We start from the raw sequence: 23016 nt of genomic DNA on the forward strand, positions 1-23016 counted from the left end.
ACAATGTTTTGTTTTCTGTTCCCCACCCACAAGCAGGCTGCTCCAACTGGCAGTTTGGTCGTCACCACCACCACCCCCCACCCCTCCCCCTCCCCTGAATCACTCAGGCTGATTCACTTCAAGCCCCTTGAAACACACATGATGTGCAAATGGTTGCTTCATTATCTGGGTAAAAAAAACCAGACAAATATACACTACCAGAAGATCAATAATAGAAAGTAAATTGATATACAATTAAATGCAGTAACCTGGTAATTAGCACTGATGAAGAACAGAGACCAAGTGACAACGGTAGGACAATTTTAAAAAGCTGAAATATTGCAGATCACCAAGACAACCCGGTTGTGCCACAGATGAGAGAAAAGAGCCTAGGTGGCTAAATAAAGCAAACAGAGTGGAGGTGTTTGAGAGAGAGAGAGAGAGAGAGAGAGAGAGAGAGAGAGAGAGAGAGAGAGAGAGAGAGAGAGAGAGAGAGAGAGTAAACATGTGCAATGTGTGGATAGATCATTGTAATGGTAACAATGGGGTCTACTCAGGCTAGTCATTGTTGTTGATAATTTCACAAATTGAAAGGCTTTTGAATGACAAAGGATCTGTTCAAAAGGACATGTTACTGACCAGCCCACTTCCTCTGGGGAGGGAAAGTGTGGTGCGGAGGCAGCAGGAACCCCATACTGACAAATCAAAGGTTACCCATTTAAAATGGTAACCTTTGATTGAATTGTGATAAAAACATGATTGGCGCAAGGAATTAAGGAGTGGAGGAGAAATGCGGACCCGACCCGGCAAACGGGTTTGGGCAGGGAATCAAACCTCTGTTCTAAAGTGTGATGATGTACAGGAGATGAGGGCACGATCTCACAGATCATTCATTCCATAGCTAAACCACGGGTAAACATGCATCAACTATCACTTCACAGTGCAGCAGATACTCCTCTTCGCAGTCTTTGAATACCAACAATAAATTATTTTTTATATTCCTTTGTGAAACAATATTTACTATTAAAAAGCAGACCATTTTTTTTAATTATTATTTCCCGAGCGCCATACTGATCTCATGAAGAGTGGAGGGGCGTGACCTTGGTCACAGCAGAGAGAGTGAATGTTTGGCGCAGTTATGCAAAACCCATCTCGGGCCAGAACTCTCATGGTCTCCTCGTGGACAGCCTTTTCATGTGAAGCCAGGGGGGTCAGGGTCTACTGACGTATGGAGTGAGTGGGCTCCATTAAGCATCATATCAAAAGGAACGCATACGCAAGGACGGTGTCAGCCCACACAGAAGCACTCTGTGCTGTGTGTGTGTGTGTGTGTGTGTGTGTGTGTGTGTGTGTGTGTGTGTGTGTGTGTGTGTGTGTGTGTGTGTGTGTGTGTGTGTGTGTGTGTGTGTGTGTGTGTGCGTGCGTGCGTGCGTGCGTGCGGCGTGCGTGCGTGCGTGCGTGTGCGTGCGTGCGTGCGTGCGTGCGTGGTATGCCTATCTGTCCATCTATTCATCCCTACATACCACTCTACCCAAGAACCTTCCATCCATCCATCCATCTGCCTGTGAGCACACGTCAATACACGTCTTATGTGTTCTGCACATTCCAGACAGCATCTGTTGAAACCATTTCCTCACGACATAAAAGTTTTCTCTTCTAAACTAATTGAGTTCCCTGATTTGGCCTCTTTTTACAAAGAATGACAATCTATATATATCCGTGGGTGGGTGGGTGAGTGGATGAGTGGCTGAGTGGGCAACATAGAGGGGCGAGAGAGAGAGAGAGAGAGAGAGAGAGAGAGAGAGAGAGAGAGAGAGAGAGAGAGAGAGAGAGAGAGAGAGAGAGAGAGAGAGAGAGAGAGAGAGAAAGAGAGAGAGATTCTCAAAAGGGAAGAATGACAGGCAGAAATCTATATAGAGGAGACCTGGTTTCAGTTTTAATGTCTACATGCGGGTGTGGAATGGATCTCAGGCTTTCTAGGCTGACATGCCACTCCTGGACAGTAGAAAATGTAATGTACATTATATATTTGTGTACTTTAGCGTACTTACTTTACACATAGGGGTGTGATTCTCCAGAGCCAGAATGTATTGCAGTTGTGGTATTGTAAGGCATCTTGCATAAAAGCATCACTAAATGGAAAATATTAATTAATAAGATATTATATAAATGCTGTAGCGTAAATATGTGAATACAATATACAGAGTTGAGCATCCACCTGCACACTGATTCTAAACCCTAACATTGTTCCATTTTATATATATACGTAGCTTCACGTGTTTCTCAACACAAACAGACTACTGAACACAGTTTAGTGGAATCTCTACTCTCAATGAGATTGCACATGCATGCGATAAGGCCAGCTGATGTGATCCAATATTCTTCCAGAAGCAACGCAGGTCCAATACCGACCTTGTGTTATGGTTCCTGCAGGTAATCAGAATTATGTGCAGGTGTGAGACTTTTTTAATAAACTAGCCTGTGTTGCTTTTTTGTGTAGTTGCTGAGATATCGATTGCATTAGTCGATGGTGACTCAATGAAAATGTTAATGTCCACCCCCGGCCGGGCCGGCCCCATCATAGCTTGAGGGTAAATCAGCCTCATCATTTACAGTTTGGACAGGATGCAATCAACGTACTGGTGAGTAATTCAGCTTTCAGACTGGAATAGAGGAGTTTGAGGCTCATGGTCGTCGGTGATGTTATTGTTCCAAGTCATTTGGTCCACTTCCTGTACTCCTTTTAAAAAGGCTCACAGTGTAAGACGCAACACTTGATAAGAGTTAACTGTTAATTAAAATCACAAACATTATAGTTATTTATGGAGATTTTCTTTAAAATTCCACTCCTTTTATCATTTACAATCTTCATATTTATCCATCAGCATATCTCGGCGTATGGAACAGCCATAATAAATGACATAGCATAATAAAAAGAACACTCATCAATCTGTATATATTCTGCTTGGTTCCCATTATTGGTTAACACTACATCACACCCCCCCCCCCCCCCCCCCCCCCCTTTCAGCTTCTTGGTCAACGTCCAACTGAAATCGTCAAGGGAACTGAGTGTCTGCATGTGCTGCGCGTCATTGAAGCAAAGTCAGATGGCTGCTCACTTATCATTCTCTGTAGGCACAATGGGGTCAGACTCCGACAGGTAAAAACTCAATGACTGGTCTCCAAGGCCACCTGATGATCCGGAGCCATAAATAGAGGACCAATGAAGCCAGCGTTGAACTGCAGGCCCACAAACTCCCGGTTAGTAGATATGTCTATATCAAAGTCTATATGTGTTGTACGTCATGGTAGTTAATGTACTCACTTATTGTATGTTGTACGTCCTGGCACTTACAAATAGTACCTAGCATTGTATAGCATCTTATCCTAGCTATCATGTTGTATACAGGGAATGGGTTAGACTAGCGATTGTAAGGGCTTGGCACTTGTTTCTATGAACATACTCTCTGTACCGGCTGCAATATATTGTTGTTTCTCTCTCTTCTGACAAATGTACTAATTGTAAGCCGCTTTAGATGACAGCATCTGCTAAATGCCTTAAATTTAAATGTAAATGAATGTCATTAGTTAATGCAAATGTAAACATATATCGTTAGTCAACTTGTGTGGCGGTGCCTTATCATTTGTTTACCCATGTGCCATGGCAACGGCTGAATCGTTGAGAAGGTTTTAGACTCAATCAATATAAGGTCGCGAGAGGAAGCTCTGTTCGTTTGTATATTTTATTTACGTGACCATTTTTTTGTTATATGTTTACAAAAGAAGAAAAAAAAGAATCAGTTCTCTTGTTTTTGGAATCAGTTCTCGTCGTTCACCTTCGGGATTCGTTCGTTCTGAGCGACCCATCACTAAAGGTCACTGATGACTTATTATGGGCCGGTCACGTGGAGTTGAATAGAATTACTAAGGGCTGAGTTTCAACATTATGTTCACAGTTCTAATGAATCAATCTCTCAATTAAATTCCAGTTTAAATCACTTTTACTTATCATATCTGTCATAAACAATGGCAAATGCCTACCACATGTTACCAAAGAACAAAGCCATCCCTGTCGTGAGTGTGCATGCTTTGTCTGAAAAACAGCCGAGCAAAACTAAATTATTCATTTGATAATCTGGAGCCGACAAATGTTTAATTTCCCAAAACTAAAAAAGAGAGGGAGAGAGAGAAAGTACGAGAAAGAGAGAGAGAGAGAGAGAGAGAGAGAGAGAGAGAGAGAGAGAGAGAGAGAGAGAGAGAGAGAGAGAGAGAGAGAGAGAGAGAGAGAGAGAGAGAGAGAGAGATAAGAAAGAGAAAGAGATTAGAAAGAGACAGATGAGAGAGATGGACACAGAGAGACAGAATGAGAGGCAGAGATGAGAGAGAAAGAGAGTGAGAAAGAGAGAGCGAGAGAGATAATGACGTGGGAGTGCGTGGGAGTTGGAGAAAAGGGAAGAGATAGGAGATAATAGTTTATTCATGTTCTTGTTGTTTGTCAACGACGTGAATAACTGACTTGTCAGCACTAAACTTCACATTTATAGCATGTTTGACACAGCTGAGATCTGCAAGAACAATGCAGATGAATAAAGACTGCTGCAAATTATACCAGGTAGCCGTTACATGCATCTACACTAACAACAGCAATAACCAGAGAACTGGTACCAGGCCAGCATCTACACTAACAACAGCAATAACCAGAGAACTGGTACCAGGCCAGCATCTACACTAACAACAGCAATAACCAGAGAACTGGTACCAGGCCAGCATCTACACTAACAACAGCAATAACCAGAGAACTGGTACCAGGCCAGCATCTACACTAACAACAGCAATAACCAGAGAACTGGTACCAGGCCAGCATCTACACTAACAACAGCAATAACCAGAGAACTGGTACCAGGCCAGCATCAACACTAACAACAGCAATAACCAGAGAACTGGTACCAGGCCAGCATCAACACTAACAACAGCAATAACCAGAGAACTGGTACCAGGCCAGCATCTACACTAACAACAGCAATAACCAGAGAACTGGTACCAGGCCAGCATCAACACTAACAACAGCAATAACCAGAGAACTGGTACCACCCTCTACACTAACAACAACAATAACCAGAGAACTGAGGGGTATTCCACAAACTGAGGTTTAACAAACACAGAGTTAACGCTGAACTCTAGGTTGATTGACCCTGTGCCAACTAAACCAGAGCTGTCGGTTCCACCACACGGGTTATGCATTAGTTCAATCACCACGGGGTTGGTTAACACAGGGTTGTGCGTGTCCACGCCAAACCTATAAAGACGTGATGTATGGATCATGGAAACCCTGATCGAAATGGCAAAAACGGGCCGCTTATTTCAATGAAACGGAACTCCAGGTTCTCCCAGGTTCTCCTATGAGGAGGAGAAGGACATTATCACAAGAATAGGGAACGCTAAAGCCTCTGCAACCCAGAGAACCAAAGCCTGGCAGCGGATCACTGACCGCGTAAATGCGTTAGTTACATGTCAAAAGCATGATTCTTAATATTTGAGTCATGAATCTATTAATACCACAGTTAAGCATTCTTAACGTTCCTACCACATATAAGTATAAAAAGTAAGTATAAAAACATACAAACTGGTAAGCTTTTCCCACCATCGTATTGGTACATTTTGTCAGTCCAGCATTTAAATTGTCATACCATATTTGTCACTCCTGCATTTAAATAAGCCCTTTTTTTTAAGCCAATCGTAAAAAGGCCGACAGTCGGCAGACTGGATTTGGCCCTCAGATTGTCTTGACCCCGGTGGAGGAGCTGGCAATCGACATAAATTCAGGGCACCCTGGCAAGGAAGGGGTACCTGGAGGTACCTCCTCAGAGAGTCAGGGGCCATGTGAGGGTTCCCCACTGGTTGAATGTAGGTTTTTTCTGTTTTTCTTGCTTTTTAGATTTTGTTTGTCTTCGAAGTAACACATGCAAACCGTGTGCGTGCCACAGCGCAAATGTTCCAAATGTTTTTTTTTGGTAACTGGGTAGAAAAACTAAAAGTGACAATTCATCGACTTCACAGATCAAGATGGATCAGTGCTTGTAATGGAGCCGCCGGCTACGATCGAACACTCTCCAGTGGATGTAAGTCCGTTAGGACTATTTTATACTTTCGGTTGTAAGCGCCTCTCGGCATAGTACTCAGACAATATTGCTCTTTGTATGATAGGAGGCCGATACAAATCTTGGTCCGGACCTGGATGGGTCATCTGAAAATGAGTGAACTGAGGCCAGGTCCTCGATTGGTAGTGTTGGCTATGTAAGGCTGGAGAAGGCTATTTAAATGTATTAAAGATTTGCACGAGAATCTATATCTCTCAAGCAAAAAGTCATCCGGATATGCCAAGATATCGAGCCGTGGTCTTATTAATCACTCCCGGTGGATTGCACGAATAATTTGTGCTCCGATATCAGCAGTTGTGAACGCCGGTGTAAATACCCAAAACCGGGTTATGTTCCAAACTTAACCTGCTCAAAACCTGCTCCGACCAGGTTTGATTCAGATATGTTTCTATAGTAACTAACATACCGTGTTCATTTTGGAACGGAAAAAACCTAGGGTTACCGCAAACCGTGAGTTAACTTAGCCGGTTATGTGATAAAACCGGCTTTGTGGAATACCCCACAGAGAACTGGTACCAGCATCTACACTAACAACAACAATAACCAGAGAACTGGTACCACCCTCTAAACCAGCAACAATAACCAGAGAACTTTTGTTTATAATCATGGGACCATGTCGATATAACCAATAGATTATGGTTCAAGCCAGCTAGCTACAGTACTGCTATAATCATCCTAACCAGGTTTAGCTTAGCAGCATGCTGAGCTACTGTGCCCTACATCTGAATGAATGCAGTTGATCCAAGAGAATTGGTTGGCATAATTGAATACTGCAGCATCGGGCAGGAAGGGAGCAAACAAGAAAAACGACCTCCCCTACTGATTTAGATCAGAACAGGCATTATTATTGTATTCCACACACATGCACGCGCACACACACAAACACACAAACAAATTCATACATACACAGAATCATACGCAGAACAACTAACACACATACAAAAAATAAACAGAGAGCTCATGATAAAAACACACTAGACACAAATAAAACACAAAGACCACCCCTCCACAATCAAAACATCTGAATTCTTAAACCTGTGGTGCAAAGGCTCTTTGGAAATCAAACCGTCAACCCTGGAATTGCTGCATCATGTACTAACGGCACCGACACACACAGAGATATCTATAAAGTACACACACACTAATAGAAAGTACACACACACTAACAAACGTGATGTGAATAAGAAATTGCATTAAGCTATACTATAAACTACTGAATTCATTCATACCAAAACCATTGCATTCAACCTCACTAAAAACCACTGCAATCATTCATAATCACTGCAATACTATAAAACACTGCATTGATTCATATTAAAACCACTGCATTCAACTATTATACTATGAACCACTGCATTGATTCATATTAAAAACATTGCATTAAACTTTACTATAAACGAATGCATTTATTTGTATTATAACAAATGCATTAAACCAAAAAACACTGCATCATTTATATTAAAACCACTGCATTCAGCTATACTGTAAACCAATCCTTACTTTCATAACATGAAGTACTCACCCAAAGCAACTCATGCTTTTCAACAGGCAGGCATTCCCCAGGTACACATTAGAAGCAGGTAGTGTAGCTTAGCGTAGCGTCAGTTAGGACTATATAGCATTACAGGTATTGAGCAACCCGCATGCCTTCGTCTAACACACGCCCTCCCAACTGATAGATAAACTAAGGGTCTTCTGCTGTGGGAAAACCAACATGGGAAAACCCAGAGAGCCACCATACAGAGATAGCAGAGAGAGAGAGACCACAGCAGAAAATGAACTGAACACAGCCCCTCTCACACTACCACAGAGAGCAAGAGACGAAGAGAGGGGTAGGGGGACATGAGATAGAGAGAGGGAGAGAGGTGGGGGGGGGGGGGACATGAGAAAGAGGTAGGGGGGGGGGGGGGGGGGACATGAGCGAGAGAGAGGGAGAGAGAGGGAGAGAAAGCGGTAGGAGGGATATGAGAGAGGGAGAGTGGTAGGAGGGGAATGAGAGAGAGATTGGAGGGGGGATAAGATAAGAAGATAGAGAGATAAACAGAGAGAGGGTGAGAGAAAGAGAGAGGGATTAATATAGAGTGAGAGAGACATGCAGGGAGTCAGGGACATAGAGAAAAAGAACACAATAGATCAGATGACTTTGTGACAGAGAAAAGAGAATAATAGAGTGGGGATGGAGTAAAAGAGAGAGGTATACAGTTATAGAGAGAGGGAAATGGAGAGGAGGAGAAAGAGAGAGTGAGTGAGAGAGTGACACAGAGGAATAGAGAAAGAGAGACAGAGGAGGGGAGAGATATCGACAGAGACAGAGAGAGGTGAGTGACAGGGGGAATCAGCATTTATTAGGTTGATATTGGTTTAGATTGATTTGTGCAGACAGACGCATGTTTGATAACGCCAGCCCTACCGGGGGACGTCTGTGGACTCTGAATGATTCATGAGCCACTTGCTGACAATCACTGCCTGACTCAGTCAAACGATTCTGCTTTAAACAACCAGCCACTACTCAACATAGAGTATCATCAAATGTAACAATGATATCGGTCTCTGGATAGAACCATTAAGGATATCTTAGTGTGGTGGGGGCAGGACAGAGTAGTAGATGTTGTGGTATTTGACTCCAAAACTAAAAGGTACTGGGTTTGATCCCCAATGTCTCTAAAGTCTTCCTGGCATCCTTAAGCTAGATGCCCTAAGATGTATAGGAATCCCATATAAGACGCTTAGAATAAAAAACGAAAATAACAAAATAATAATTAGCATGAAGTCCAGTTGAAATGATAGTTACATCTCAGTAACCAGGAATATCAATTGTGAACAATACAGGTGCAATAGTAAGACACAAAATACAGATAATGCAGCCAGTTAATTGGAGCCCCTGAGTGCCTTTTGAAACCATTTCTAGGATTCCCAGTGGGCTGACCAATCACACTGTTCTCGGGCATGTCATCCGAGGACATGTCCCACCCCCTACCGCCTGTGGTTCCAATTATCGTACATGTTCATTAACGTTTCCCTCTGCACATTGTCTCCGTTTTCACCAGCGGCAATCCACAAAGACAGATACATAATCTATATATATCACCGGTTTGTTTTAACCAAGCACAACGACGAGCACAAAGCCCAACGTGAAAACGAAGTAGCAAAGAAACACTATTTTTTCCAGCATTGGTGTGAACGTGTCAGTTTCCGCATATGCTTCGCTCTCCAAACACCACTTTGAAAAATCACCCATTTTAATTGAATCAGTGGGATTACCTTCAAACACATCCAAGTGGTGGTACTGTAGTTGGTGCCCACACACGGCAAGCTGGGGACTGTGTCCAAGAGTATTTGCTTTACACTATCTCAGATGGAAGGTGGGCGTGGTGGAGGTGGGGGGTGGGGGTGGTGCGCGGGTGGTGGGGTTCACCCAGGGTGGCAGATGGAGCCCAAAGTCAGTTGCCCAGTGATTGAGGGTGGGGAACTAAGCGAGACCCCCACCGCCTCCACTCTAATCCCTCCCCAAAACAGGACAAGCAAATGCAAAAGCCGGCTAACAGGGTCAGGGAGATTAACATTAGCTTTAATAGGCATAGTGTGGATTAAGGATTGTGAAGAAGACTCAGTTACATAGTTACAGCATGGTCCATTCCAAGTAAATGACATCATTGCATCAAGTGTTACTTTCATTTTGGTGACTTTATAACATGTGTTTGACAAATACTGTGGATACAGTATTTTTCAACCTTGACCAAAGGGCGTTCCTTTTCCCCAAACATCCCACCGTCCGGTGTGAGCCTCTGTGAGATAAAGATCTCATCTTTACCTTATCTCTCTCTTTGGCAGCCGCAGCGAGCCCTCTCCTCCTCTCCCTGTCACAGGCGGTATTCTGTCTGTATCGACCCACTTTGGTGGAGGGTACCGAAATAACCTGGGCAGGAGAACAGCGGCAGTGCAGCTGTACCTGATATTGGAGATGAGCTGTCTCTGTTCGTCCGTGGTCAGGACATCAGGCAGCACTGACGCCAGCCAGTCCACCTTCTTCTCCGCCGCGTACTGCTTCAGCACGCCAAACAGCCTCTCCTTCACCTCCGGCTCGTCCCCGAGGATCTGCTCGATCTGATGGATGGAGGAGACGACGTGTTGATGCCACTTTGCAAGGAGAGAGGTGTCCTCATCATGCAAAACGGCTTTGATTGGTTTGATGAGTCATTCTAACACTAATTTCATCCTGGGTTATATCGTAGAAGATAAGTATTTAGATTATTTACAATCTGCTGAACCACCTGGCATCCTCGCCTCCCACACGCACACGCACACACACACACACACACACACACACACACACACACACACACACACACACACACACACACACACACACACACACACACACAGACACACACACACACCTCAGAACTAATCTCAACATCCTAAAGGCAAAGTCCTCTCACCCTGCGGTTGAACTCCAGGGCCTTGTGTTTGCGGTCCATCTTGGGGCCCTCCCCACCGCCCAGCGTGCTGACCTCGATGCCGCTGTTGCGTTTCTGCCTGGGGCCCAGACACAGCACCCCCAGCCGCAGGGTCCGTCCCTGGGAGGACTTGATCAGCGTGGCCGCCATCTCGTGCTGCCGGACCGGGATGCCGTTGACCTCCATGACGTAGTCCCCGGCCCGCAGGCCGCTGCGGCCCGCCGGGGAGCACGGGGAGCAGTCGTCCACCAGCAGGGGGCAGTCTCCTACGATGGTGAAGCCGAAGCGACCGTCCGGGCCTGGGATGATGTCCATCTGGGGAGAATGGCGAGGGGGATGGTACACACTGGGTGGGCTGCGTTGTGATATTACGACAATAGCAACTGCAAAACAATTGGGGCATGATTGGTGTAGCGCATCATCATGCAAGATAACTAGCCCCTAGCTGTTCATCGACGGCAAACATCCCATAGTAACATTGCATCAAAAACAACCGCTAAGTTGTTTAAATAATTTATTGTCAAAAATAAGAAGTTTCTCTGCCCTATGAAAAAAATTATGAAATACGGTGATGCAAGAAGATGTTATCGAGAATGAGACTCTATTGTCTTCAATCAAGGAGACAATCAAGCGTTCTCCCTGGTGTGAGACCTGCTGGATGCGCGACACCACTCCGATGCTGGGCGGGATGTTCTTCTGGGTCTGGGCGATGGCGGCCACGGCCTGAGCCCCCAGCGTGGACACGTTCTGGCCCTCAATCTCCAGCACCTGGTCCCCGGGCTGCAGGCCGGCCAGGTGGGCACTGCTGCCCTCCTCCACAGACAGGATGTAGGTGGGGCCGGTCCCACCCATCTTGAAGCCGAAATCCTCCGGCCAGCCCTGATTGGACGACGGCATGTTGAGGACTGTGAGGGAGTAGAGGGGAGGGGGAGATTTAGGTTTAGTTAGCATCGAATCAACAAGAAGTAAAGGGGACCAAAATGGATGCGTCGTCGCACATCCATTCGGGTCGCCCTTCATCACAACGTCCTTCGTCGTGTATAACGCACGTCGAAATAACGTCGGAGTTGCTGTTTTTCTTCACGCCAGGCCAAAGCTATCCTGGTACAAACTATACAATAAATCACAAACCACACAAACATACACGGATAGTGAACTCCTACAGACAAAAACATGAACATGAAAGCCGAAAGACATACCCTTTGCTGACAGTGATGTCAAACTTAGCATCTTCCAGCCAATTCTAACGTGTCATATAAGAAGAAGGTTAAAGCGCTCGTCGTGCGTGTTCACTCTCCGAGGTGGTGCCGTCGACTGCGCTGTAGGTGACCCTCTCTGAGCTGAACTATGACAGCCTCAGAGAGCCCTGACCTGGTTCACCGTTCACAGCAGGCAATCACATTAGCAGCAGAGCAAGAGACAAAGTCTGGCGGATGCAGATTGCTCCAAGTATTTCTGTGATTATACGTCTGTAAACTGACACATTCTGTGAGGTGAAGGTGAGGTGAATATTTTCAAAACTAAACTATCCCCTAGGGGTCCAGGTTTTATATATCATATCGGTGTCAATCATGCCCCTGTCAAATGGCACGATTACGAAAACCTTGACATCCTTTTCTATTCAAGCTACAGTTCTGCAGTGATTGTGAAGAGATTCCACCCTGGGATTTCACCCACTGGACAAAAAGCAGATGGGAGACTTACAAAAATCTTTCGGAGGATACGTCGACCCCCGCTTGCCCTGGCGGAAGGAGTATCTCCCCTTTTGGTTCTGCAAGAACTTCTTCATCTTGAATGGTTAAAAATGATAGCACCAATCAATAGTAAATTTCTGCGATACCATCCACACTCTCGACCAGAGTAGAAAAAAAAGTTGAAGATAGGGAGGACGCCCTCTTTCCAGACTCTGGGACACAAAAATAAAGGCCCTTCGGTCAACAGGAGGGAGTGAGGATCAAAGCTCGGCCTCGCCGCGTGCGCTCAGCCAAAACGGGAGCGGAAGCCGCGTGGTCGCCGCATCCTCCCCAGCATGGGGTGACTGTGCACAAAATGCCGGGTGAACAGTCATGACTGCGAGCATGCGTGGGTCCAGTCACAACCGCTGAGCACTTCTCATCCCTGAGACCAGCTCCGGGTTTCGTGCACGTGTAAAAAAAAAAAGAGGGAAAAAAAGCACAGCCCCACCACCACCACCACGTTGAAAAACTGGGACGTGCGCCGAATTATTTTTCTTAATCATTCTCTCTCCCTCGCTCTCTCTTTCTCTCTCGCTCCCAAAGAAGGTGTAGTGAGACCTCGTTTCTTCTATAAATACACCCGTGTCGCTTCTTCCAGCCTCCGCCCCTCTTGGCTAGAAGGCTCTCAGAGGGGCCGAGCCTGCTGATGGCCCAGAATCCCTTCCAACGCCACCATTCTTCATGAGCACTAATTGGGACGTATGCATGTCCATAATGGTGCGCGTGCTAGCATGTGTGCGTGCCTGTGTGTGTGTGTGGGTGTGCATGGAATATGTATGTGTCCATGCAGGCCCGAGTGGTTTGGTCCGGGATAAGGAGAAGTAGGGGCAGTTGAATTCTTTATCCAGTAGTAGGATTACTACTAGGATTAAAGGGGGGGGGGGTGGTCTGAGATTCAAGTCTTCATGTCTCATCCTCCACCCCCTAGAGAGCCTACCTCCCTAAGCCCCTACCGCCCCCCCCCCCCCTAGGAGCATGAGGTCTGTGTGGCTATGTCCACACACCCCCCTCTACCTGATCCACTGAGCAGATCCACTCCATAGATTGGGCTTTTCTTAAGCAGTCCCTATACCAGCACTGCTTTCAGGAAGTAAAGAGTGTTTTCATCGGGGGACACACTTATCATTGAGTGGTGGGAGTGAGAGTGTGTGCAGTAACAATGCAGTAGAAGTGGAATACAGACAATGTAAGACGGCTGGCAGACAGTAATAGCCTTGGACTTCACACTTGGATTCAATGAAATTGCGTTTTTCCTTCTGAGAATAAGAGAATAAGATAGAATGAATCTATCGCCAGATGTCAACCCGTTCTTAATTAGTCATGAGCGATATAAAGCATGCTCATGGTAGGTGCAAAGACAATGGCCGAGGGCTGCAGTACCATTGATGCTGGCGTTGAAAAATTGGTCAGAGTTTCCCCCATATAAATATCTGAATAGGGTATTTGGATGTAGTTGTTGGTAAGGTGGACCTATAGGATCCCACAGCCTCTCCATCTAGAATCTATAACAGCAGTGGCGCACTCCGATCAAGCATCTATTCTTATGCAGCCAAGAGACATGGTGGTCTATAGTTGTTGGTAAAGTAATGGCTTAGGGGCCTTTAGAGCATTTCCTTTGGAGAAAGTAAACTATAAGGAGGGTAGAACAGCCACTTTTAACAACCATTGCCGAACAACTGTGAGGTATTTCCGGCATATAAAGCCACAGTTGAATTAAATGATGGTAAAGGGAGAAAAGGAGGGTTATTTTAGAGATGCGAGTCCAACCTCCTGTGTAATCATAGACACAGCAGCACAATAAGGAATGCCTAGTCCAGCACTCACACTGAATAATTAAGGGCAAGTGGTTGTATTTCCAAACAGCCTCTGTTCACTTCAGTTAACTCTCCTCTTACACTTTTCAGCGAAAATGGTTACACTGCCAAGTAACTTACGAGGACATTTCAGACGCAATTGAACACACTGTTAAATAGTGTCTTATGGCTTCCACGCTCAGAACATGATGAATATTCATAAATTCAAAACAATGAAATCAAATGTGCATTTGCTCTTATTTTTACCGCTGTACCACGTGGCCTACAGCCAAATAAATTAAATTATTGAAATAAACATGTTTTAAGAGTATAACCATTCGATGTCGAACAGCTCTTAATCACGAATAGTCTCGTCTATGCTAAATACATATTTTCTCTCAAGCCATTCCATGCATTTTCTTTCCATACTAATTTAAACTTTTTCTTTGTGTCTTATTCTTACCTTAATAAACTGCATTCATAGACGTGCGGTCTGCCCCTCCACAACCACCGGACCTCTCTACCTCCGCGCCGCTCGGCCTACAGAAGCGCATAAACAGCAACAACATCCAACAGGTGTCATGGCATGTTCTTTTTTTTTTGGTGCAACACAGAACCGAACCGGTGAAAAAAAAAAAAAAAAGATCTTTCTTTGAAATAGGCTACGTTGTATTTCCTCCATTAGAATGACTAAACGAATTAAATTATTAGTAAATAGTGAAATGAAAAAATTAAGTAATGAAATCCTTTACGTTTTCATATTATGCTTTAATGTGCCATTTGTACACCTTCCTAATTGTAAGCGTGTACATTTCTTACGATTAAAACAACTATAAAATAAATTATGTAAGCGCTCTTTGAATAGTAGGAATTAACCCAAATGGTAGCTGGGAATTAGCCGCATGAATGCTAAGGAAGTGTTGTGGCCAAGGGACCCAGGAGAATGAGCCGACACAGAAGCGAGTGGCTACAACCTCCACTGTTCATCTAAATGATGCTAACTTAAAGTAAGTTGTGGGACACTTAATATGGATAATGCCTTTTTGTTACCAGGCAGCGTTTCAACTGTAGTAGTTGAAACGCTGCGGTGTGTTTTGTATGGCGTTACTGACGTCAAACTTCTCGGAGCTAACGTTAACTTAATTGTACATTTGAAGTTCTCTTTACCTAATAATAAACCGTACATATATTTCATACATATGAGCATCCCATGTCGGTTCGCCGTTGTTCACACCTGTTGTGTGAAGGTGAACCATGGATTTCCTCACCCTCTTCGCCGTCTATGTTGTGGTGATCCTGACGTGCATCGCCCTGGTTTGCAAGTACTCGGGCCAGCAACAAACGCCTTTTGGTGTAATATTCAACTGTATTTCAAGGGTAAGAATGAATACCAACTTATTGTATTTCTGCTTAATGCCACTGTTTAGTAACGTTACTGGTTTCTGAGGTAGGAATCATCCTGTGGCTTAACAAGACTATTACCTTTTAATGACCAGGTAACCGCACCATTTGTACCAGTATGGCTTCAAAGGTTGTCGCAGAGAAGTTTGCATGGTCTCTTCCATCAAAGGTAGGTTATTCAGTATAAAAAGTATGTTAAAACAACTATAGGATCTTCTTCATGTGTCCTGAATAAAATCATATATATATATATATATATATATAGGAAAACGTATCCTATGTTGATGTGTACGTCGTTGTTATGTTCTATGCTTTCATTCATGTCCTCGTCTGGCTTATCTAATTTAAGGAACCGCACCTTCATCTACCTCCATCTGCTGTTGGAGCTGTTGGCCTACGGAGAGTTTAGCTATGAGGTGTTTGGCTTCTGCAGGGATATGGACACCACTCTCACTAGCCTGTCAGTGCCTTACATCCTGCTGGCTGTGAAGACCTACTTGTTCTACCTTTGCATCACCACAGATCCAGGTAACGCCATTGTTCAATTCATTGGGGCAATGCATTGCAATGACCACCGAGATATATATGAGTGTGATTCCTGCAAACAAAGTATAAAGCATGTGGCTGTGTCAATACAGTATTGGTGTGGAGATAACGAGTACTCCTTTATCATGCAAACCACCGTAGTCAACCATTGCCCTCACCTTAATCTTATTCTGATGATTATATCAATTTCTGAGCAATGAGTGTGCAGTCCATCTTGAAAACTACCTAGTTTAAGTAACGCTCTGGTGCCCACAATAAGAATGTAATCTCCCTTGAGTCAACTGTGGTTATAGTTGGGTCTATTGTGTTCCTCACACTTTGTGTGTGTGTACTAAGTGATGATGGTGCATAGTGTATCTTGCGAGGACTGATTAGGGCAGTGTGGATTTGTCAACCCTATGCCCTTTTCAACCTTGGCTCCACCAGGCACAGTCACGCAGGCCAAGATGTCTGGCCAGCTCTCCATCTACCCTTATGACCGAAGGATGTTCCACCCTGGAGTGCCTTGTCCAACCTGCCAATTGGTCAAACCGGCTCGCTCCAAACACTGCAGTATGTATATGTTCGTCAAAGTCCCATGGGGCTGAATACAAAATGTCCTTGGCAATAAAGAAATAACAAAGTATTAGCAAGGGAAATGTTGAGTATATTCAACATATCCAACAGCCAAATGTTTAGTTATTCAGTATAGTAATACAATGAATATATTTAGCAGACCCTTTTATCCAAAGCTAAGTTTGGCTACCGCTCATTAAAGAGCAGGCAGGTATCAGACTTCACCTACTGAAGGTAGGCTACGAATATCCGATCTCAGACCCAGTGCCTTTCGGCTAGGAGCTTACCTCCCTACCCACCTGACCAGGGGGTCAGCAACCTTTTCAACATGCAGTGCCAGTTTGACATTTTCTGAGTGTACCTTAAGCAACACTATATTAAAATTAAGCTGAATAATGACGGGTTAAAAACTATTAATTGATCCCATTTCAGAACACTGCTTTCTGTAACTAATTTAAACATATTTGCACTGGGAGGAAATGCCCAAAACAGAATAAAGTGCAAAAAAGAATTGACATTTTTTAACGATTTTCTTTTCAAGTGTGCCAATGATTATGCTGCCCCGTGTAAGTGGCACACGTGCCTAGGGTTACCGACCCCTGCACTAGACTGTCCTGCTACATTATCGTTAAATGTGACTTATTAGTTATAGATATGTATACCAAAGCCTACCCCTCCCCTTTTCTAACCATGAAATCCTATACTTCCCTTTTATTGTGCTTAACTACCGAACGAATGACCAACTTGTTTAACTCCAATCAGGAGTGTGTGACAGGTGCGTCCAGCGCTTTGACCACCACTGCATCTGGGTGAACAACTGCTTGGGGGCCCGCAACACGCGCTACTTCATCCTCTACCTGATGAGCGTGTGCGCCATGGCGGGGAGCATGGCGCTGCTGACGGGTGACATGCTTCTCCACGCCGTGCTCCGCTCGGGGCTCCTGAGGTCGTCCTACATGGACGGGCAGGGCCAGCGGCAGCAGGCGGGGCCCCTGTTTGTCTTCCAGGTACTGCCATGTTGGATTGTTGAGGTTCTTTTTGTTTTGAGCCCCGCCCCTCTCCACGATATTGTTATTGTAGACAAAGTCGTTTTTGATCTGTGCCGATTTTGATTGACCAATTGTGAGGTTAATTTAAGATTTGGTTTAAGAAAATACTCGGAAAGTAAGATGCCTGTAAAATGCTATTTTAAAATCTGTGAAAGGATTTTCTGAGAAACCACATTTAAGTTTTATTATAACAAGTAACTTCTTTTCCTAGCCAGTATGAATTTGAGGGAAAGTAAATAATAAGTTTGGGCAAGCATGTTACTAGGCAGAAGACAATTCATCTAAGTTCCTAAGATGGAAAGTATCCTTTAAAATACATATTCTCTTAATATTTGTTTTTGGTTTTCCCCTACCTTCCCTCCCCTCCCGACCATCAGCATCTATTCCTCACCTTCCCCCGAATCGTCTTCATGCTGGGCTTCCTGGTGTTTGTGTGTCTCCTGCTGGCCGGCTACGCCCTGTTCCACTGCTACCTGGCCCTGGTCAACCAGACCTCCAACGAGTGGTACAAGGGCAGAGGCATGGTGTGCCAACACTGCCACCCCAACCATCCTGCCACATCAGCAGACAGCCACTGTGGCCCCGCCCCCGACCGTTCTAGAAGACACTTTTACAGTCGAGGCATGTGGAGGAATCTAGGGGAGATCTTCTTCCCTCTCTGTCCTGTGCATAAGAAAGACAATTGAGGTAATGGTCATTTGGACACTGCTTTGCAGTGTGTTCAAGTTGTGTTTTATAGTTTTTCTAATTTGACACCTAAGGGATGTGGATATTTAAATAAAGGTGCTTTTATAAACAAAAAGGTGTAATTCTTTTTGGGATGTCAGACTACAAATAACCTGATGTAAATTTCCTGTCTGAGTCCTAAGACGCACACCATTTAACTATTAGTCCTACTAAGTTGAATAGACTAATTGAACCCTAGTGGTTCATCTGTTTTTCTGTGTTTTTTCTCTGTGTATAAGAATTGTTACTTTTAAATGAAGGTATGTGGTGATTTCATTTTAGAAGAAATTCAGAACATCTATCTTGGGTGTTTGAAATAAGAATCAAAAGGTACAATCTAGGGAACTTTCTGAGGTAATCTGTTTTCAGGTCTATAAACTAGTTACTACAATACATTAATCTAAACAGCTTCTACAATCGCTGTAACATCGCAATGACCGCCTCCATTATAGAAGCATATAGCAATAAGCATTTTAATAATAGTTATCGTGCTAGTTATAATGTATTTTGGTCATTGTTTAGTAATTCATAGTGAAATGATTTGACATTATGGGGAACATTGTGTTCTCGTGTAAGACATGGCCAAACAAGGTTTTCTTTACTTATGGTATATTTAGATTCATTTAGGACTTTTACAGTAGGCTACTATTATTCTAATGACTCCCATATCGCATTCAGATGTACAAGCCTTTGGCTAATTACGGCTTGTAAATCCGAATGATGGCGGCACTGCGCGTGATTCCTTTAGCTCGAGCGGCAGCCGAATAGTGGAAGAAGAGTGCTAACGGACTTAAACGTGCCGCCATGACTTGGGCTACTTCTGTTCCATGGTTTACAATACTTAGTTATTGACAAAGGTTAAATTTTCGGTCGAGACACTCAAATCATAACTCCTCCCTTTCACTCGTGTTTGACAGCTTCAAGCCTCCCTTGTGCTCTTCCCCTTTAAGCCGGCACGGAAGTAAAACGGCACAATTTAAATTGATGCAGCACTGGAAGGTCAGGTATTACCCATGGATGTTGTATTACAACATACCAAATACGGCAAATAAATCCATTACTTACTCTGCATGCCTCACTCGCTCGTAGTAAGTTGAGTGGACTGTTACAACCGGCTAACGGAACGACGTATGAGCCGACGGCGTCAGACAGATTGATTTTAATAAGGTAGTACAGTAGCACGATCATCTCATCCGATGGCTGGTTCAAAATGCACGCGGCTGAACGGCGCCCTGATCAAGCAGGTCCTGGACAGCGTAGACAGCGTCCTGTTCGACTGCGACGGGGTCATCTGGCGAGGGGACAGCGCTGTGCCCGGTGCAGCGGAGGTGATCAATCTCCTCAAGAAACACGGCAAGAACGTGTATTTTGTCACCAATAACAGCAGCAAGACCAGAGAGCTGTACGCGCAGAAAATGGGACGCATGGGATTTAGCGTGAAAGAGGAGGACGTTTTCGGCACCGCGTACTGCACGGCTATGTATCTCAAGACGGTCGCTAATTTTAAGGGCAAAGTGTATCTTATCGGAAGCAATGCGTTGAAGCAAGAGCTGGAAGATGTGGGCATACAACAAACTGGTGTGGGACCTGATCATATATCTGGCGCGCAGAGCGATTGGGCCAATGTACCCCTGGACCCGGAGGTCAAGGCGGTTGTGGTGGGCTTTGACGAGCACTTCAGTTACATGAAGGTTAACAGGGCCATGCAGTACCTCAACGATCCCAGTTGTCTATTCGTCGCGACCAACACAGACACCAGACTACCGCTGGAAGGAGGCAAGGCTGTCCCAGGTAACTTCAGAGTCTATTTACTGTGACACTTTGTTGAAATAGGCAGATATGGTATTCGTGCATTTATTTTACAGCCTGGCTTAATCAGACAGGCAGCATCAAAACTTTAAAATGGAATACAACATAACATAACTTTATTTCCTCAAGGGGGACTTTTTGTACATATTCATAGGCTCGGCGAAAAAAGTACAGTTCAGTGTTCCCTCTTCATGCACCCTGCAGTGGCACAGCGCCACCGCTGGAATACTAGCGCCAAGTCATGCAAAACAAATTAATTTATATGTGATATGCATGCTTTAGAACTATAAACCATGTTGGGCGCCCTATTTGTTTCATAGAAAAAGTGTATTTATTTATTAATATACATACATACATACATACATACATACATACATACATACATACATACATACATACATACATACATACATACATGGACGGTGATAGATAGATAGATGGTTCATCCAAACACCTTCCAACTAGTTTTTGAAAGTGCCTGCCCAATTCCAATGACACATATGGTTCTGTGTAACAAGCCATCTGGTGCTGCAGGTTAACTGCAACATCCTCAACTGTTACATTGTAAATATTGTAATAGAGGAAGTATTGTGGAAAAGTACAGACCGCTATTGTTCTGTTATGTAATAATTAACACTATCGCAAGCGATTTCTAGTTATGTATTACTATTATAACCTTGTTTCATACCATTACTGTTGGAATGTACCAGAGCCTTACTGGAACCAATGATCAGAATCAGACCTCTGTTGCAAGTGCACACACCGTCATCGACATGGTGCACCTCACACTCAACTCAGCGCCACTGCTGCAAAGACTTGAAGGGGAAACACTGGCGATGCAAAACATGAAGTGTACATACAAAACAGCCCTACAATAACCCACTGTCAAATACCACACGTGTGACCTGTTATGATACACCCAATCCCATCATCCAGGTCAGCCTCTGACTGTCCAATCCTTCTCCCTTGTGTTGATCAGATGGATACTAGTAGGGATGAATTAGGAACCATGCATCACCTAGTAAGCATGCTTAAACCGGATTTCTGGCATGAATCATAAATTTTGCCGATAACAGATAAGACTTGGGTAATGCGTACAGATAAGCGTTTATCTGTACGTTTATCTGTTCATCTGTGTATTTTGGTTAGGGCCTTATCTCAAGCCATGCTATACACAATATAAACTGCACAATGTGTATATAAGAAATCAAATCTACTTTATTCATATAGCATAGCCAGTTCCACTCCTTACAAGTGATGGAATGGAAAGTTTTAAGAGTGTTGGACTCTCCAGGGAAACATGACTAACTATGCTCATTATATGACATAATTGGATAAAACGCGTCTGCTGAATGGCAAATAATGTATCTTGCACAGCTTGACGTGACCAGACTGTCACTGTACTCAGTGTCTTTTTAACCCAATAGCTCTGGTGATAAACCTGTCAGAGGAAGGACCATAACATGGCTGTCTTTCCTTCCCAGGTACGGGCTGCCTGGTGACCGCGGTGGAGATGGCGGCCCAGCGGCAGGCGCAGAAGGTGGGCAAGCCCAACGGCTTCATGGTGGACTGCGTGGCGTCGCAGTGCGGCCTGGACCGCAGCCGCTGCATGATGGTGGGCGACCGCCTGGACACTGACATCATGCTCGGCACCAACTGTGGCCTGAAGACGGTGCTCACCCTGACGGGGGTGAACACGCTGGCGGACGCCCAGGCCCACCAGGGCAGCGGGTGTCCCGAGAGGCAGAAGATGGTCCCCGACTACTACGTGGAGAGCATCGCCGATCTCCTGCCCTTTCTCCAGGGGTAGGCGCCGCGGATAACGGCCCCTCTGGTCAACTCCCATCCTGCCCTGCTGTGGTCTACGGTAGCTCATGCGGTCCACTGTTGCGATACATGGTGAAATTCATCGCTTTGATGCAAATTGATCTCTTTAATGCACCTGCTTATGTTTAATGCTATTGCGCCGGTGGTGTGGGGTGGTTATGCCCAATCATCACGCAACACCAATCAGCCAATAGCTATCAACCTAGCGCTGCTAATCTGTGGTTTGACGTGAGCTGTTGTAATTTGAGACCTAAGGGAGGCTAGAGAACTTTACGAAAAAGATCCCTCACATATTCAACTCCAACTCTGTTTCAGTATCAATTGACTGATCGACAACACGTGAACAATGTGCAGTATTGTTTTTTTTTAATCAAATTTAGCGTGTGTTTCTTAAAATGACAAAAGGTGTTGTGTGTACTCTCCGTTCTTTTTCTGTGATGCAATCACTACATGCTTAAGCAATGATGTCGATGTGCTGATGGATTTCTCAAGTTGTGTGGTTGAAGCTGACCAGTTTGGTTGGTTTCAATCAAGAGATGTGTCACTACTAGACAGACACAGTGACTAGAGTGCATCATCATATAATGATCTTTTAAAGTATGTACACATTTATTCAAACTAATAACACAGGATATAGCTATATTAAAGTGTCTCTTCACAAATGAAATTGGAGCGGGTAATGTTGTAAGCACTGTTTGCATGTGTAATTATTAAAGAACAATATATATATTCTAGGGAGATATTGCTATTTTAAAGGAGTTTGTATTTTTCTCTCTGTTGTCAGTCATCCTCCATCCTTGTCTCCTCAAGCCATCCAGGAGCAAACTCACTGATCAAATTCACAAAATAAAACCTCTACTTTTATTTAAAAAAAAAACAAATCTACCTCTGCTGTCTCATTACTGGTGCAGTCACAAGTGCAACCACCACCTCCCCGCCCTCCATTGTCATTGTTAATCCCTGGGGCTTGGAAGTCACCT

The 23016-nt window shown here is 44.4% G+C and overlaps 3 protein-coding genes across 4 annotated transcripts in view; 2 read left to right on the forward strand and 1 right to left on the reverse strand.

Annotated features, from left to right (window-relative positions):
* The window catches only part of grid2ipb (glutamate receptor, ionotropic, delta 2 (Grid2) interacting protein, b), a 34314-nt gene extending 21120 nt beyond the window's left edge, over positions 1 to 13194 (reverse strand). Inside the window, exons 1-4 of the mRNA XM_060037261.1 lie at positions 12299 to 13194; positions 11246 to 11499; positions 10577 to 10909; positions 9949 to 10241 (exon numbers count right to left, since the gene is read on the reverse strand). Coding sequence (XP_059893244.1) covers positions 9949 to 10241; positions 10577 to 10909; positions 11246 to 11499; positions 12299 to 12383 — 965 coding nt within the window. The 5' untranslated portion in view covers positions 12384 to 13194. The remainder of the gene's footprint in view (positions 1 to 9948; positions 10242 to 10576; positions 10910 to 11245; positions 11500 to 12298) is intronic.
* A 1785-nt stretch (positions 13195 to 14979) lies between these two features.
* On the forward strand, positions 14980 to 18476 carry zdhhc4 (zinc finger DHHC-type palmitoyltransferase 4). Of its 2 annotated transcripts, none has more exons than XM_060036062.1 (7): positions 14980 to 15130; positions 15371 to 15500; positions 15620 to 15693; positions 15874 to 16052; positions 16497 to 16622; positions 17388 to 17632; positions 18052 to 18476. In XM_060036062.1, the coding sequence occupies exons 2-7, from the start codon at positions 15378 to 15380 to the stop codon at positions 18358 to 18360; spliced, it is 1056 nt and encodes a 351-aa protein (XP_059892045.1). In that variant the 5' UTR covers positions 14980 to 15130; positions 15371 to 15377; the 3' UTR covers positions 18361 to 18476. The 2 variants fall into 2 exon arrangements, with proteins under 2 accessions (XP_059892045.1, XP_059892046.1); XM_060036063.1 differs by having other exon boundaries at positions 14995 to 15130; positions 15328 to 15500.
* An 864-nt stretch (positions 18477 to 19340) lies between these two features.
* Positions 19341 to 22917, forward strand: pgp (phosphoglycolate phosphatase). Its single transcript, XM_060036065.1, has 2 exons — positions 19341 to 20191; positions 21694 to 22917. Exons 1-2 carry the CDS (start codon positions 19597 to 19599, stop codon positions 22017 to 22019), a joined length of 921 nt encoding a protein of 306 aa, XP_059892048.1. The 5' UTR covers positions 19341 to 19596; the 3' UTR covers positions 22020 to 22917.
* Positions 22918 to 23016: the final 99 nt, after the last annotated feature.

The sequence above is a fragment of the Gadus macrocephalus genome, chromosome 18 (assembly GCF_031168955.1).
Source record: "Gadus macrocephalus chromosome 18, ASM3116895v1".
Classification (NCBI taxonomy): Eukaryota; Metazoa; Chordata; class Actinopteri; order Gadiformes; family Gadidae; genus Gadus; species Gadus macrocephalus.